The sequence below is a fragment of the Pagrus major genome, chromosome 13, assembly GCF_040436345.1.
Source record: "Pagrus major chromosome 13, Pma_NU_1.0".
Taxonomy (NCBI): domain Eukaryota; kingdom Metazoa; phylum Chordata; class Actinopteri; order Spariformes; family Sparidae; genus Pagrus; species Pagrus major.
In genome coordinates this window covers 25,167,150-25,180,659 of record NC_133227.1, presented here as the reverse complement: position 1 = coordinate 25,180,659, position 13,510 = coordinate 25,167,150, and the positions used below count along the sequence as shown (strand labels likewise).

Here is a 13,510-nt window from a genome sequence, read left to right as displayed (position 1 = left end):
AATGAAGAGCAATGGCAGCCTTGAAGGTTGGGAAACGCACTCAGAGATCTAAAACACCACAACATGACCTGAAAAGTAAATACATTATTAATAGTAAATGAGATAATCATAAAACAAAACACCGGCATGGTCCTTTAAAGGTGTATATGCCAACATGTGAGCTGCAGCACAGCGGGGGAATGACGACCTCGCATCAACAGCTACTTCTTTTATCTTGATACTTCTCAGTACTGCAGCAGCAGAGCAGCTCCACCTCAGATCAGCTGCAGCCAGCAGTGCTCCTGTGTGGCCGTGTCATCACATTACAGCTGAACAGCCACACCAAAGGTACAGCCAGGCTTTGATTCGCTGGTGGAAGACACCACTGCAGGGGATGTAAATACACATCAAACATTAAAAAAACCCATCCAAAAACAAACAAGTTGAGGCAAAGTTTGCATGGAGGAAAAATGTTTTTCGTTTTTATTAAAAGACACAGCTGAGTTTCTTTCCCCATAGCTGTAAAAAAAAAAAAAACCCTGAGGAATTGGACAAATACAACTCCAGACCCCTGACCAGCAACCATCCATGATTAAATAAAACTAGTTTAATATACTTAAGGATAACTGCTATACAGGATTGTTTCAGGTGACAAATCTGCTGATTCACTTTTGTGGCAATGACAGTTTTTGTTGTAATTTCCCTCTTATGGATTATAGTACGTTTACATGACCGGTAACCAATATATGTGGTGGCATCATTTTAATGTAACCAATAATATTTTTTAAAAATTCTGTGGTATCAACTGCACATTCATGTTATTTACAACAATAACAACTGTATATCTGAAGGACAATAGGTCTGAAATCAAAAAACACATCATGTAATAAATACATTCATACAAACTCTACTTTATAGAAATTTGTGTTTGATTTAATTCATCAAGTCACCTAGAATTGTCATCACATTAGCTATTTATAAAGGATGTAGAGAGTCTTGCTCAAATTAATTAAAACATGTCATTAAAGCAGAAATGACATAATGGGAGACGGCAAAGCACAAGTCACAATGACTACAAGTTTCAAGAAATCATCCCATCTTTCAAATAATTCTGATGGAATAACTGCTATAAGGCTCACTGAATGATGAGAATAAAAAGGATATGAATCACACATGATGGCCATAACAGTCATCTTCTCTCAACCTAATTGAACACCTATGGGAGATTTTGGAGAGAAGCGTTAGACCGTCCTCTCCATCATCGAAACACCAAATGAGGGAATATCTTTTGGAAAAAATTGTTATCCCTCTTCTAGAAATCCTAGAAACTAAACTAAACTGTGAAGGAGCAATGAAGCTGATCTAAAGGATCGTGGGTCAACAACACCTTACGAAGACACTTTATGTTGCTTTTTTCTTTCATTTGTCACCCATTATTTTTCTTGATCACCTATGTCAACTATGATAATATCTTTAATACATTTTTTGGCACATCTTCCAATCAGGAGTTCAGTTATTTATATCTAATTTTGGACAACAGTTCTCCTCGCTGGTACATTCAAATATTCATGGTGCAGAGCTAATCGGTGCTTCGAGTCTCAGGAGCCCTGAAGAACAACCAACAAAGCTTGTAGTCCTTTAAAATACCTTGGACAGGTTTTTAACAGACAGAACTGGGACCAACTGAGTGAAACAGCCACAAAACTTAAATGAGAGTTCCATTTCAGTGTCCACGTCTTTTTTAGTCCACAAATAAGACAAAACATGTCACAAATGGAAACCTCAAGACATATCAAAGGTGTCTGGACTCTCAGCCTTCCTCTGCATCATTGGTTTAGTCTATATCGGAGTTCCTTGGAAGCTCAAAGAAATGTTCAACAGCTGAGCTCCCAGCTCCACCTGCTGCCCTCCAGGTAGGAACTCTGCAGACAGCTCTCTGTAGGTGCTGCACACTCTGCGTGCTTGAACATCCTCCCTATGAATGGCATGTTTCCACCTATGCCGCGCCTCGCCGTATAACACGACTAAAGATCTGCGCGGCAGATGCACAGCTACGTGGACTTCCTCTGCTAGTCCCAGCTCTGGCAGACCCTGTTCAAGAGACATAGTGAGTGTGGTGTTCGATAACATGTTGATGGTGACAAGACGCTCCCCCCACAGCCAGGAGTCATCCAGGTGTGGATCGATGGCAGAGCCTCGCTGAGGATGGTAATCCAGATTGCACTGCTCCACTGGTTGAAAGCTTGCTAGACTTGGCTCTTGTTGCATTCGGAGCACTAGTTTTTGGCTCAAAGGAGGGAGTCCACTGAAGCCACCAAAACGCACTTTCCTTTTCTTGAAGTTTACTTTTGGGCCAAAGTCCTACAAAAAATATGGAGAAAGATATTTGTTTACTTCATCAGAATATAATGATAATAACAATGATGCTAATGTCACATTAATGGGAAATTCACAGGGAAGTGTTGACTGTTTAATTTGAAAAATTAAAATGTTAGAATCTGCATAGTCAGACAGGCAAAAAGGTGTTACTGCATATCAACAATTATCTTACAGATCTCTGCCAAACTACACAGCAGGAGAACCTTCAGACACCATGTCAGGCATGCATGCATACATGTACAGTATCAATTCATGCCTGGCATCCTGGCATGTATATTACAGCAAATATGACTGAAAGCCCCATGAAACATTTAGATTGAACCAAAGCCTCTTCAGAAGACCTGTGACTGACATCACAGATGCTAGATTTTCTGACAGTATTTTTTTATATATATATTTTATTATATTCAGTATATTTCTCAAGGACAGTGCATATTATGGGCATTACTGTAAATATGCCAGAATTAGCAAAGAGGCTTGATCAGTAGTCTCTGAAAAGTTGGCAACCTAAAATCAAGAAATGATGTAAGGCATGTCAGTTACAGTAAAAGCAGGACAAAGACATGTGCCAAAAATATACTGTAATTTCTGGAGTAAGAAGGCAGATCTTGACATTGGCAGGCAAAGTTCAACAAAATGAAGATGACCATAGCATGGACTAGGTTTAACTGGTATAAAGCTCAGAGGAGGTGACAAGTTAGGCTGGAATCAAATTTGTTTTGCACTCAGTTGGTGGGTAGTGAGCTGGGTGAAGAACAAATTTACAGGTATAATGGGCATGACTGTCTCAAGCCAGTATGACAGGTTTGCAACACTGTGTCCAATAATGACCTACGCCCTTACTCTCTTGAAATGTTTTCTTATAATTAGAAAGCATGGCCCTGGAAAACCAAACATAAACTCAACTAAAGCAAACAAAACAACACGTGATCCACATAACCTGTTTCCTTCGACCAGACTGGGACTCGGTCCACGCATCCTCGTCCATCGTGCTTATCAGCTCCTCCTCCTCCTCCTCTGATATGAAGTTCTCCCACAGGAAGACACCAGGAAAGGGGAAGGATGCAGCTGTGGCATCTTTACAAATGGCAAGCCTTTTCTCAGGGTCGTAGAGGAAGTGATGCACAACCTTCACAGGCAAAAACAACACAATAATGTTGGATCTATTGTACATTAGTGAGACATGGCTTTCCTGATGTTTTCATTTGACAGTATGACATTCACGTCTTCCTAAGAGGTGCATTACACTAGTCACCTCCAGCCCAGGAAGTGCAAACAGTCAAGCAGAGATCAGTGTACAGAAGAGACACACACACAAACAAAGATTATATCTAGTAGATGTAGTGGACATTGATTCATCAAGCCTACTGTAGGGTATGTGGTGCCTCTGTACACATATGGGCGAATAAACTACAGGCTGCAATGTCTTCCTTTAAGTATGAAATGACAAAGGATCTTGTTTTAACGGGAAAAAAAGGTAATTAACATGTTATTATGTCGTAATACTGTCAAAACACTGACGAGAAGTCGACAACATAACACACTTTAGTTCAGTAATAACTTTTTGAAAGAGGTTGGAATGTCCTGTGAGGGCATCCGTAGCTGTGTGTGAGCGGCGCTAGCAACAGCAGCTACGTCCGTTTCTGGCTGATTAAACTAAATTAAATATACATTTTAGTCAGACATGTTTACCTGTGGTTCATGTGCCTCCAAGTGTCCGTCTCCCTTTAGCTTTTCACATACGAGACACCGCCGAATGCCTTTACAAGCACATGAAGTAACACCGTCAGTGCTGTCAGGAGCCATCATCCTGCATCTTCTTCTTCGTGTGTTGTAGGTGACGAAGCTGTTAAAACAGACACACAGCGCCACCTACTGACACGTTTGGTCCTGTTCACCTATCACTGATGTATCCACCCCACACTGCATGAATAATATTTAGGTTTTATAGGATTATTTAATGATTTTTCTACAGTTGAATGTTTAGGCCTCACTGTGCAGAGTTTAACACTAGAAGGCTTTTTCCACATTTATGTTACTCTCTCATGCATGCCATTTTTGGGATTTTAATGTGGTGGTTATACTTTTTTTTACCTGCAAAAACCATGTCAGAAACACATTAGATATTTTTTATGTAGGCATTAATACATGTGTGGGTGGGATCTTTAACATTTTTTTTCTACCAGCAAACTAAAAGGTGATGAAAAGAGTATTTAGTATCATTTCATTTCACCTGTATAAACATATAGGAAATAATCCAAGCAGCAGTTATTTATAAAATACATAAGAAAAAGCAACAACAAATAAATACACCTAAAAAGCCTTTCAAAATATAGTCTATATTTTTAGTAGAGGTCTTAAACAAAGTATCTTTTGACTGCCTACAATTCGGCCTATGTAATTAATTAATCAATCTGCATGAATCTTCAGATTTTATATCAGTATCTTGAAAATCAGAAAAATACATCTTTGGGTGCCACCGTGTGTATTTTCCCCGCTGCACAGACTGACAGGACATTGCTTCTATATTTTGCCTGGCAGGCTGTACTCGGGGTAGGAAACTCCTTTTACGGTTGTCGATTTAAACCACGCCCACCGGATGTACGTAGAGTTTCCCCGGGAAAGCTCGGTTTGTTGGTCGTGAGTTCACTGAAGTTGTTCAAGTGTCGGTAAGTAACCACGATTATTTACAAATTCATGATTATGATACTTTTTTTTGGAAGTTAAACGACAGTAGTGTGCAGTAAAACTCAAGAATAAGTGGTTTATTGTTTATAATGTCACTTCGTAGCAAAGAAATAACGCTATAATGGCTCCAACGTGGTTAGCTAGCTAACCTCTGTTCTTGCTAAGAAATAAAACATCTCTTGAGCAAGATACTTTTCCTCGACATATGTGTCGTGATGTAACCTAAAAACAGTAAAAGTTAATAGAGTATATTTAAAAAGCGAATGTTCTTGGTGTACAACCTTCTTTGGTGGCTGTAAACTTGTGAGTTTTTGTGTTGTTGTTGTTGTCTCTGCCCATTCTCAGGTAAATGACCCTCTTTTTTTGTGCCAACTTGTGCACACAGTGAACGTGTGTTTTTACTGCAGGAAACCTCGTTTTCAGAATACATTCAGTAACATAAAATAGTAGGAAATGCTTGTTTCTTTATCTTGAATTGTTTTCTAGGTAAACAATGAAATGGGGTTCAACAACAAAGCAGAGGATCTCATACAATGAACCACACATACCAGTACAAAGGAGGACAAACACATCCTATTGAGTCTGATACAGATTCAGTCTTTATTGTCCTCTGTAGAAGAGATTTGTTTTCAGTTTGTAAACATAACAGAAACAACAACACAGGTAACCGTGATATGTTTTTAGATCTAGGAGATTTTGCAAAGAAAAACTAAGGTTTACTTATAAAAACACGAGTAGAGACGCTCAGCTAATTTGAAAAAGTAGAAATTATGCTTATATCCTCATGTTTGTGGTTATTAAGTTCGTAGACACACAGATAGGATAACAATGTGTTATGAGAATGATCTGAAGTATTTCTATACCGTCACAAAACCCTCAATACTACCTCCCACAATAAGCATTTTCCACCAGACACACACGCCCTATGAGCCTGAATAGAGTACCTTAACACCACATGCTGTGATTGAGTATGCCGGAGCAGAGCAGTCAAAGATCAGGAATGTAAATTCAACTGAAACCACTGAAACAAAGAGCCTAATCATCCACAATTCCAGGATCACCATATCATCGATTGAATAGTATAGTATCAATTGATTAACATGAGCACATTTTGAAAATAAAAAAAAGGTAGGGAACCACCAGTATTATTATTTCTGAGGCTAAACAATCTGGTTATAAACATTTCTATCTTTATTCAATGGTCGCAAAGAAGATCTGCACTAATTACATCCATGTTTGCAAGCTAACAATCTTCATCTTCGATGCCTTTTTTTGGTGTGTTCCTAAAATAATGTTATAGCCACCAACTGAAACGATTTATAACTGCTGAAAGGAATTTGTATTGCCTGTTGTACGGGACCTACACATCAAAACTTTGCTCCAGAGAGCCACTTTTGGTCAAATGCCTCCTATAGTGGCTTTTGTTACTGCTAGGATTCTCACCTTGCTGCAGAGATGTAGTTAAGTATTTAGGGTGTGGACAGTAAACAAAGGTGCATCAGAGCACACCTCTGGACACACCCATCTTAGATGCTGGGTGTGATTAGAGGTGTAACAGACTTGAATCTTTCAACAGAGATGGCACTGAAACTGTGAACTCCTTTATAACTCCATCCTTGCGACACAGATGTTAATGTTATAAGTTGCATTTTGTTCCTTTCTACAGATAAACAATGGAGAAAATAACCGAGAAGCTTTTACTGGAGAAAGGCTCTCCAAAAACCAACAAACTGGAGCAAATCAAGACACTGACGTAAGAATGTTTTTTGTACTTTATTTATTCCACATACAATTGTGGTTTCTCTGAATCAAAGTGTAGTGCATTTTAAAAGTTTTTCTCTATCCTCTTTTTGTCTTTTAAAGAGTCAAGATAATCCTTAATACATGGGAATATTGATACATTCTTGTGTGTTTTTGTTTGTGTATGTGATTTCTTTTAAAGTACATTAGTGCTGAGCGGGAAAGCAGAGTTGTTGGGGAGATCATTAAATATCCACACATTTAGTTTGTTTTTCTATTTGTGTAAACAATGATTTACATCTCTCTGCTCTTCAGTCTGTCCAAAATGTGCCTGAAGCACCAGGACCTGCCTGTCAAGCTGCTGTCCCGTCTCCAGTCCCTGGAGCGTTGGGATCTGTCTGGAAACAGACTGCAGGAGATGCCCAAGAACCTGGAGCTGCCTGCACTTCGCTACCTGGATCTCAGCGACAACCAGATGGAGGACGTTACAACTCTGGAGTCTCTGAGCGGTCTGGAAGAGCTCAAGATGGAGGACAACCTTTATATCACTGTAAGTACATATCATGAGCTTATTTCCCCAAATTTCCCCCCAAATTCACTCCTGTTTTACTGTAATCTGATTATTTAAAGAGTACTCTTACAACTAAGTGTTTCACTGAAAAGGAAGCGAAAGACCGATAGAAGCCAGAAATGTTGAAGCTTTGAATATTCCCATAAAGTATAGACCCAAAAATGGTATTCAGGACAGTCCTATCAAAAACAAACCTGAGTTTTAGCCCCTAGATTTTGGGTCAAGCTCTCAAAACACTGAATACTGCAGGTCCTATGATGTAACTCTAACAATTTGCGCCGTAACCTGCATCAAAAATGTAATAGCATGTCTTCCTTCAGGGTTGAGTGCCAGGAAATTTGATGGAAATGTAACTTGGCCTTATCTTTTTAGCATGTATTTGTTAGGAGTCCTTTCAAAAATTGATTGATTGTATCTTTTCTTCCTCAGGTGAGTGATAATCATAAGCTGATGGTGCTGTTACCCAAGCTGAGGATATACAACAGTAAAGACATCAGTACGTCTGCCAACCACTTACGCTTCGTCTACACTGAGAACCTGATGACCAGGGTACGAAACTGTTCACTTATTTCACTTAATGTCATGATATGAAGAGTGTCAGTAATCCAGTTTTAAACTCTGCTGTTTCTGTTAACACTGTCCTTGTTGAATATAGATAACTGCAGTTTGGGAGAAGAGCTTCTGTCTCCCTGATCCCATCACCACAGAGAAAATGTCCGCCTTGGAGACGAGCTTTGTCGACACTGCCCGTAATCAGGTTAAATTTGGACCCAGTTCAGTCAGTGATTTCACTAAATGGAGGGTGAGTTCACGATGATCGAGACACTCTGGCTTTTTTGTGTTGCTTTTTGTCATTTTTAGTAACAGTCTCTTTGTCTCCTTTGGCTCTCAGGTGGAGATTTTAGCTAAGGAGTATTTGCGCTCTCTGACAGAACCAAAGGAAGAAACGGAGAGCAAGGAGGCTAATGAAACTACAGAGAACTGTGTAAGATTCTTAAGGATAGCAAAAGAAATTCAGGATGTTGTGTAAATGATTTGTCCTGGAGTTGGTGTAAAGCTCATACTTTGTTTTTGCTTTTTTCAGGATGTTTCAACACCTACAAAGAGGAAACAAACTGCATCAGCAATCGACTCCAGCATTAGCTTGACACCTCGCAAGAAATTACGTGCGGATCTCCCAGCCTCCCCGGTTCAAGACAGTCCCCGCAAAACCAGTCTTCGCCTCAGACCTCATATGCCAACCCAGGCTGACCCCGTCAGGATGAGCCCCCGCAAGACAGTTCAGCCACCTTCCACCCCCACCAGAGGACAGACGAGGGCAGAGACACCCAAGAGAGGCTCTACAGTGAGACAGTTACAGGAAGATGGAGCTCAGATTAAACAGAAAGAAAGTGTCGGCAAGAAGGAGCTGCAGAGAGATGCTGACATGCTGGCCACGCTAAAGAGCTGTAGCAGGACACAGGTAATGTAAAAAAGCTGTTTGTGATGCCATTAGAGATTGTAAGACCCCTTCTTTCTTCTGTTTGTGGAGTTACAAGAACTAAATAATTGTTTGCAGAAAGGCTGTGAGGGATCTGGAACTGGTTACACATCGTCTGTTCACTTTGGCTCAGAGCAAACCAAGATAACTCAACAATTATTGGCCATATTCTCATGAGGATAAATCCCAATGTTTTTAGTGAAAAATCCAAAATTGGCACTTTATAAAAAGTGTCTTTTTAGTCATACTAGGATTGTGGCTCCATGGATGGCAATATCAGTCGGTCATTGCACCATTCGGGCCAAACTGAATGTCTCAACATCTACTGAATCCATTGCTATGAACCTTTGTACAGCAATTCACAGCCATATCCTCTATAAATCTCATGACTTTGGTGATCCCCTGACTTTTCCTCTAGTGTCACCATTAGGTTGACATTTGTGGTTTTGAGTGAAATTTGATACACATTCACGTCCTCATTAGGATGAATTCTGATAACTTCTGTGAGCCCTTAAATTCTCATCTACAGCTAACATCAGGCTAAAATTTCAATTTGTCTGATACTTGGGTTCATTACAAAATATCAGTAAAACTAATGACTTTCTCTAAGCCTTGGCTGTGCTTGTGTTTACTTCTAATTGGGACATTTTAGCATGATGACACGCTAAACTAAGATGGCAAAAATGGAAAGATCCTAGCTGTGCAGTGTTTGTGGCTGTGTTTGGTGTCAGTAGTCCTATCATTAAAATCCCTTCTTCTTCACCACTCTGACATCTCCCCATTTCTTTTTCTTCTTTGTCCACGTGTCCTTCCTCCTGCAGCCGGTGCATCTGAAGCCTCTCCACGTCCTCCAGTGCCACAGTAAACAGGACAGCTCGGAGGACTTCTCCACCCAGCTGTGGGCCTGCGCCTTCCAGCCGCTGCCGGATTCCACTGGTACAAAACAACATTTAGTAAAACATCCCCCAAGGCTTTTAAATTATCGAAATAAAAGGCCTTACATTTGTATATAGATTGTAAAATCTTCATTTAACCGTGCTCATCGAGTCTCTTCTCCTGTGTGAACTGGTGCAGGTGGAGGAAGCCGTTTGGTTGCTACCTGTGGTGGAGACTCTTTGTGTGTGATTGACTGTGAAACAGGGATGGTGATGAAGAAGTACAAAGTTCCTGGAGAGGTTTGCTTTATTTATTCTCTAAGTCTACAGTAATTCTAAAGGGTAGGCTTCTGTATTTGCATGCACAGAAAAAACTCCATGTTCTCACTATGGAAAAACACCTTATACCAGACAGGACAAAAGTGCCTAATGTTTCACAGATTAAATTGAATATTTCCTATCATGATATAAGTTTGAGGTATTTAATGTTGCTTGTCTGTTGTTCTTCACGACAGGAGTTCTTCTCGTTGGCCTGGTCCACAGTGTTGATGTCCAGAGGAGGTAAAGCTTCGGCTCAGCACTGCAGTGTTCTGGCAGCTGGTGGGAAAAGAGGACTGGTCAAACTGATCCACCCCAGAAACAACGTGGCCTACGGGGAGTTCAGAGCGAGCCGCAAGGCGCTGTCTGTCCTCCGCTTCAACCACCACCAGGGGAACTTCCTCTTCAGTGAGTCGTGGGACTTCTTACAGATAAACAGCTCCTTTTTGATCCTGTTTGCCAACCACTGCTGTACAATAACCACATCCTCACCTGTTGATGTTGAGATGTTGTAAACAAATCTCTAAAGATGTTCTCATACCTTTTTTTTTCTCCTTCCTGATACTGATTCCAATACCTGTTCTGTTATGAATGTGCTTGAAGTTGCACAAGTTGCTTGCCGTTTATGAATATTGGCTACTAGTGCATTAAAAGATCTGCTAAGCTGCATAAACGTGTGCTGAACACTGCAGGATTTTTAGGGGCTAATAAATTACATGGTATCCGAGCTTGAGCTTGTACTTGCAGATACATATTTTTGCATTGTAGGTGGTGTCAGTGTAGGATCAAACCCACAAATCTCTATCTCAAATCTGGGGTTTTCTTGAATGTAACTTCACTGTGCTCATTTGGTCTTACTTAAATGAATATTATTAAATCCTGTCAACTTCAAATCGGGTCTCACCAGTTCATCTTTTCTCCTGCAGCGGGATCATATGATAACAAGATAATGATGTGGGACATCGGTGGAGTGGACATCCAGTACAACTACAAAGTTGTGTGAGTATTTCTGCTTTTATACCTCACTACAAATCATACTTCAGCCTGAACACCACTTTAGCACTAACAAAGGCCTAAAAGAGATCGAGAAATCGAGTGTAGAGGTTCGGGCTGTGATGATGACAGTATTTCCTGCCATGTTTGTGCCTCCAGTCAGCTGCTGGTGTTGGAGATCAGTGCCACCCCTCTGCACATCTGCCTCCCCCCGACTTCACCCAGTTCACACCTGCTGACGGCCTGTGAAGACGGCCTGCACTTCTACAACACACAACTCGGCACCAACAACACCGCAAAGAGGTACAGACATCCACAGTGTGTGTGTATATATTTGTATTCTTGTATCCATGAGTGTCTGTCTGCTTTGAAGAGGCTTTTGGCTGATAACGTTTACACCAGTAACAGTGTTTTTTTTCTCAGTAGGTCGAAGGAGATGGAGATAACTTTCCCCATATATAAGAAGGAAGACAAAGACCATGACTACCACACCATCGACGGCCTGAGTTTTCTTACGGATGACATCGTGGGTAAGTGAAGCTCTAACAGTATCTAAACCACATAACCACAGTAGTCTATATGCTTATAAAACTGTGCCCCTTCAGTCAGTACCACCACTTTGCTCCAGTATCCAAAATCTCAGGAATTACTGTATGGATTGCCATGAAACTACATATATGGTCCTAAATTCTTCTTTTTCCTCCTGTTTTTCACATATGGGTCTTTATCTCCATCAGCCTCCAAGAACTACATGCATGGTTGCATTTATTTGTGGAGCTGGAGCCAGACCAAAGCTCAGAGGCCTGACAAGAAGAGCAGGGAAGTGTGTGCTGTGGTTCTGGCTGAGCTGCAGTGGACTAACACTGAGATTCCTTACCTGGCTCTCAACACCTGTCCTGGTAAGAACAAGTCATGTAATGAAAACCTGGAGAGTGCAATGTCATTGAGCTGCATTTTCTGTTAATTCAGATTGTTTAACAGTTTTCTCAAATGCTCCTTAAGTTGCATTTCAGTTTATTTACTTTGTTTTAATGTTTGACTTCAGTCAAGCGTCAAATGTTTCAGTTTGAGGCTGGACTCAGTAGACTGTATTTCCTGAGCTTTGTGTTTGAGTAACCGAGAAAAATTCTGTCTGAAATTCCTCTTTTCAGGCCAAGCCTACATAGTGTGCGGTGACGATAAAGGCAGACTGTGGACATATCATGTCAGCAACCTGCAGAAAGACTTCCAGAGTGGGAAACCCATACAGCCCACTGAGGTAATCATCTCTCCCAAATGTCCTGCTACTTCACAACTCTGCTTTCAGTCTAGTCAGAACATGTTGTAGTGATGTTGCAGCATTAACAAACCTAAGTGATAATATATTTCATGTACAGAGATCTTCTGCTTATTCTGAATTTCTAACTTTTAATGATTCTGTCATTAGGCAATAAAATGGAAAAACTGCAGCACACTGTCACTCAGCGGCTGACGTGTTCTTTATTTTGATAGGTGTTGGAGTGGCCGACTCCTGTGAGGAAGGGCTTCGGCCAGTTGGAGGGCCCATCCATCAACAGTGTAGCAATGGACCCCGAGCTCCAGTTCCTGGTGGCCCTTAGTGACAAGAATATGGTGATAGTGTGGAAGAGAGAGGAGTCGTCCTGAGGAGCACGAACTGCGTGACTGCAAGTCAGTGTCAGTCAGTGATTTGTATCCGTTTTCTGATACAAATCATTAGTTTTTTGTTCCGGGGGAAACTGATGAGGGTTTACCAAATGTTGGTATTTGTGAGGTAACAGATCAACAAAGAAGATTTCCTCCAGTCTGGGAATTTTTTTCAAACTCTTTTTCTTCATAATGTGAGGAAAGTGACGTTTATGCTGATGCTGCAGTAAGATCTGACATATTCAAAGAATATATTCACAGTATTCTTTATTTTTATATGAAAATGTATGGCACGAAGTTGAAACCTTTTTATATAAATATACTGATAAACTTAAAGTTGCTGCTATTGGGAATAGCAGCATAGCCAGAGGAAGAAAACTGCAGGTTGTCACTATGTGACAAATGTTTTTTGTTTGTAGTCATGAATCTTAAAAGATAAAGCACGTAAATATGTTCAGTCCAAACATAAACCATGATGTCAATGACTAAAAAAAGAACTGTGTGAATGTTTAAAACACATCTTTAAAACTTATGTTTAAGGCAACATAATTACAGTAATGCTGTATTTGGACTCAGGTAGTTCATTTTAGATCTTTTATAGTCTGTTGTCCAGTTTTAATTTTGTCCTTAGCAGTGTTTCATGTCATTTTTTTTTCTTCTTCATTTTCAATCAGTCACTAACCCAGTGGCCCTATGAATAGGACTGTTTTTTGTGCTGTATTTGTCCTTTCAAATGTACATATTAAATGTGAATAACTGTATGTGAAAGAGCCTTTGGTTACGTGAAGACCAGTTTTTGGACCTTGCTTATTAACCTTCTGATAATGCTCCTCAATACTGCTG

General features: G+C 40.3%; 2 protein-coding genes across 2 annotated transcripts; one reads left to right on the top strand and one right to left on the bottom strand.

Annotated features, from left to right (window-relative positions):
* Positions 1-439: 439 nt before the first annotated feature.
* Positions 440-4,226, bottom strand: alkbh4 (alkB homolog 4, lysine demthylase). Its single transcript, XM_073479488.1, has 3 exons — positions 4,051-4,226; positions 3,299-3,487; positions 440-2,340 (listed from the first exon to the last, which is right to left on the bottom strand). Exons 1-3 carry the CDS (start codon positions 4,165-4,167, stop codon positions 1,819-1,821), a joined length of 828 nt encoding a protein of 275 aa, XP_073335589.1. The 5' UTR covers positions 4,168-4,226; the 3' UTR covers positions 440-1,818.
* A 2,493-nt stretch (positions 4,227-6,719) lies between these two features.
* lrwd1 (leucine-rich repeats and WD repeat domain containing 1) lies at positions 6,720-13,363 on the top strand. The gene is made up of 15 exons (XM_073479792.1): positions 6,720-6,799; positions 7,102-7,336; positions 7,787-7,906; positions 8,013-8,159; positions 8,250-8,342; positions 8,442-8,819; positions 9,659-9,773; positions 9,912-10,012; positions 10,228-10,438; positions 10,957-11,029; positions 11,183-11,326; positions 11,447-11,553; positions 11,761-11,922; positions 12,175-12,281; positions 12,515-13,363. Exons 1-15 carry the CDS (start codon positions 6,720-6,722, stop codon positions 12,665-12,667), a joined length of 2,226 nt encoding a protein of 741 aa, XP_073335893.1. The 3' UTR covers positions 12,668-13,363.
* The last annotated feature ends 147 nt before the right edge of the window (positions 13,364-13,510 follow it).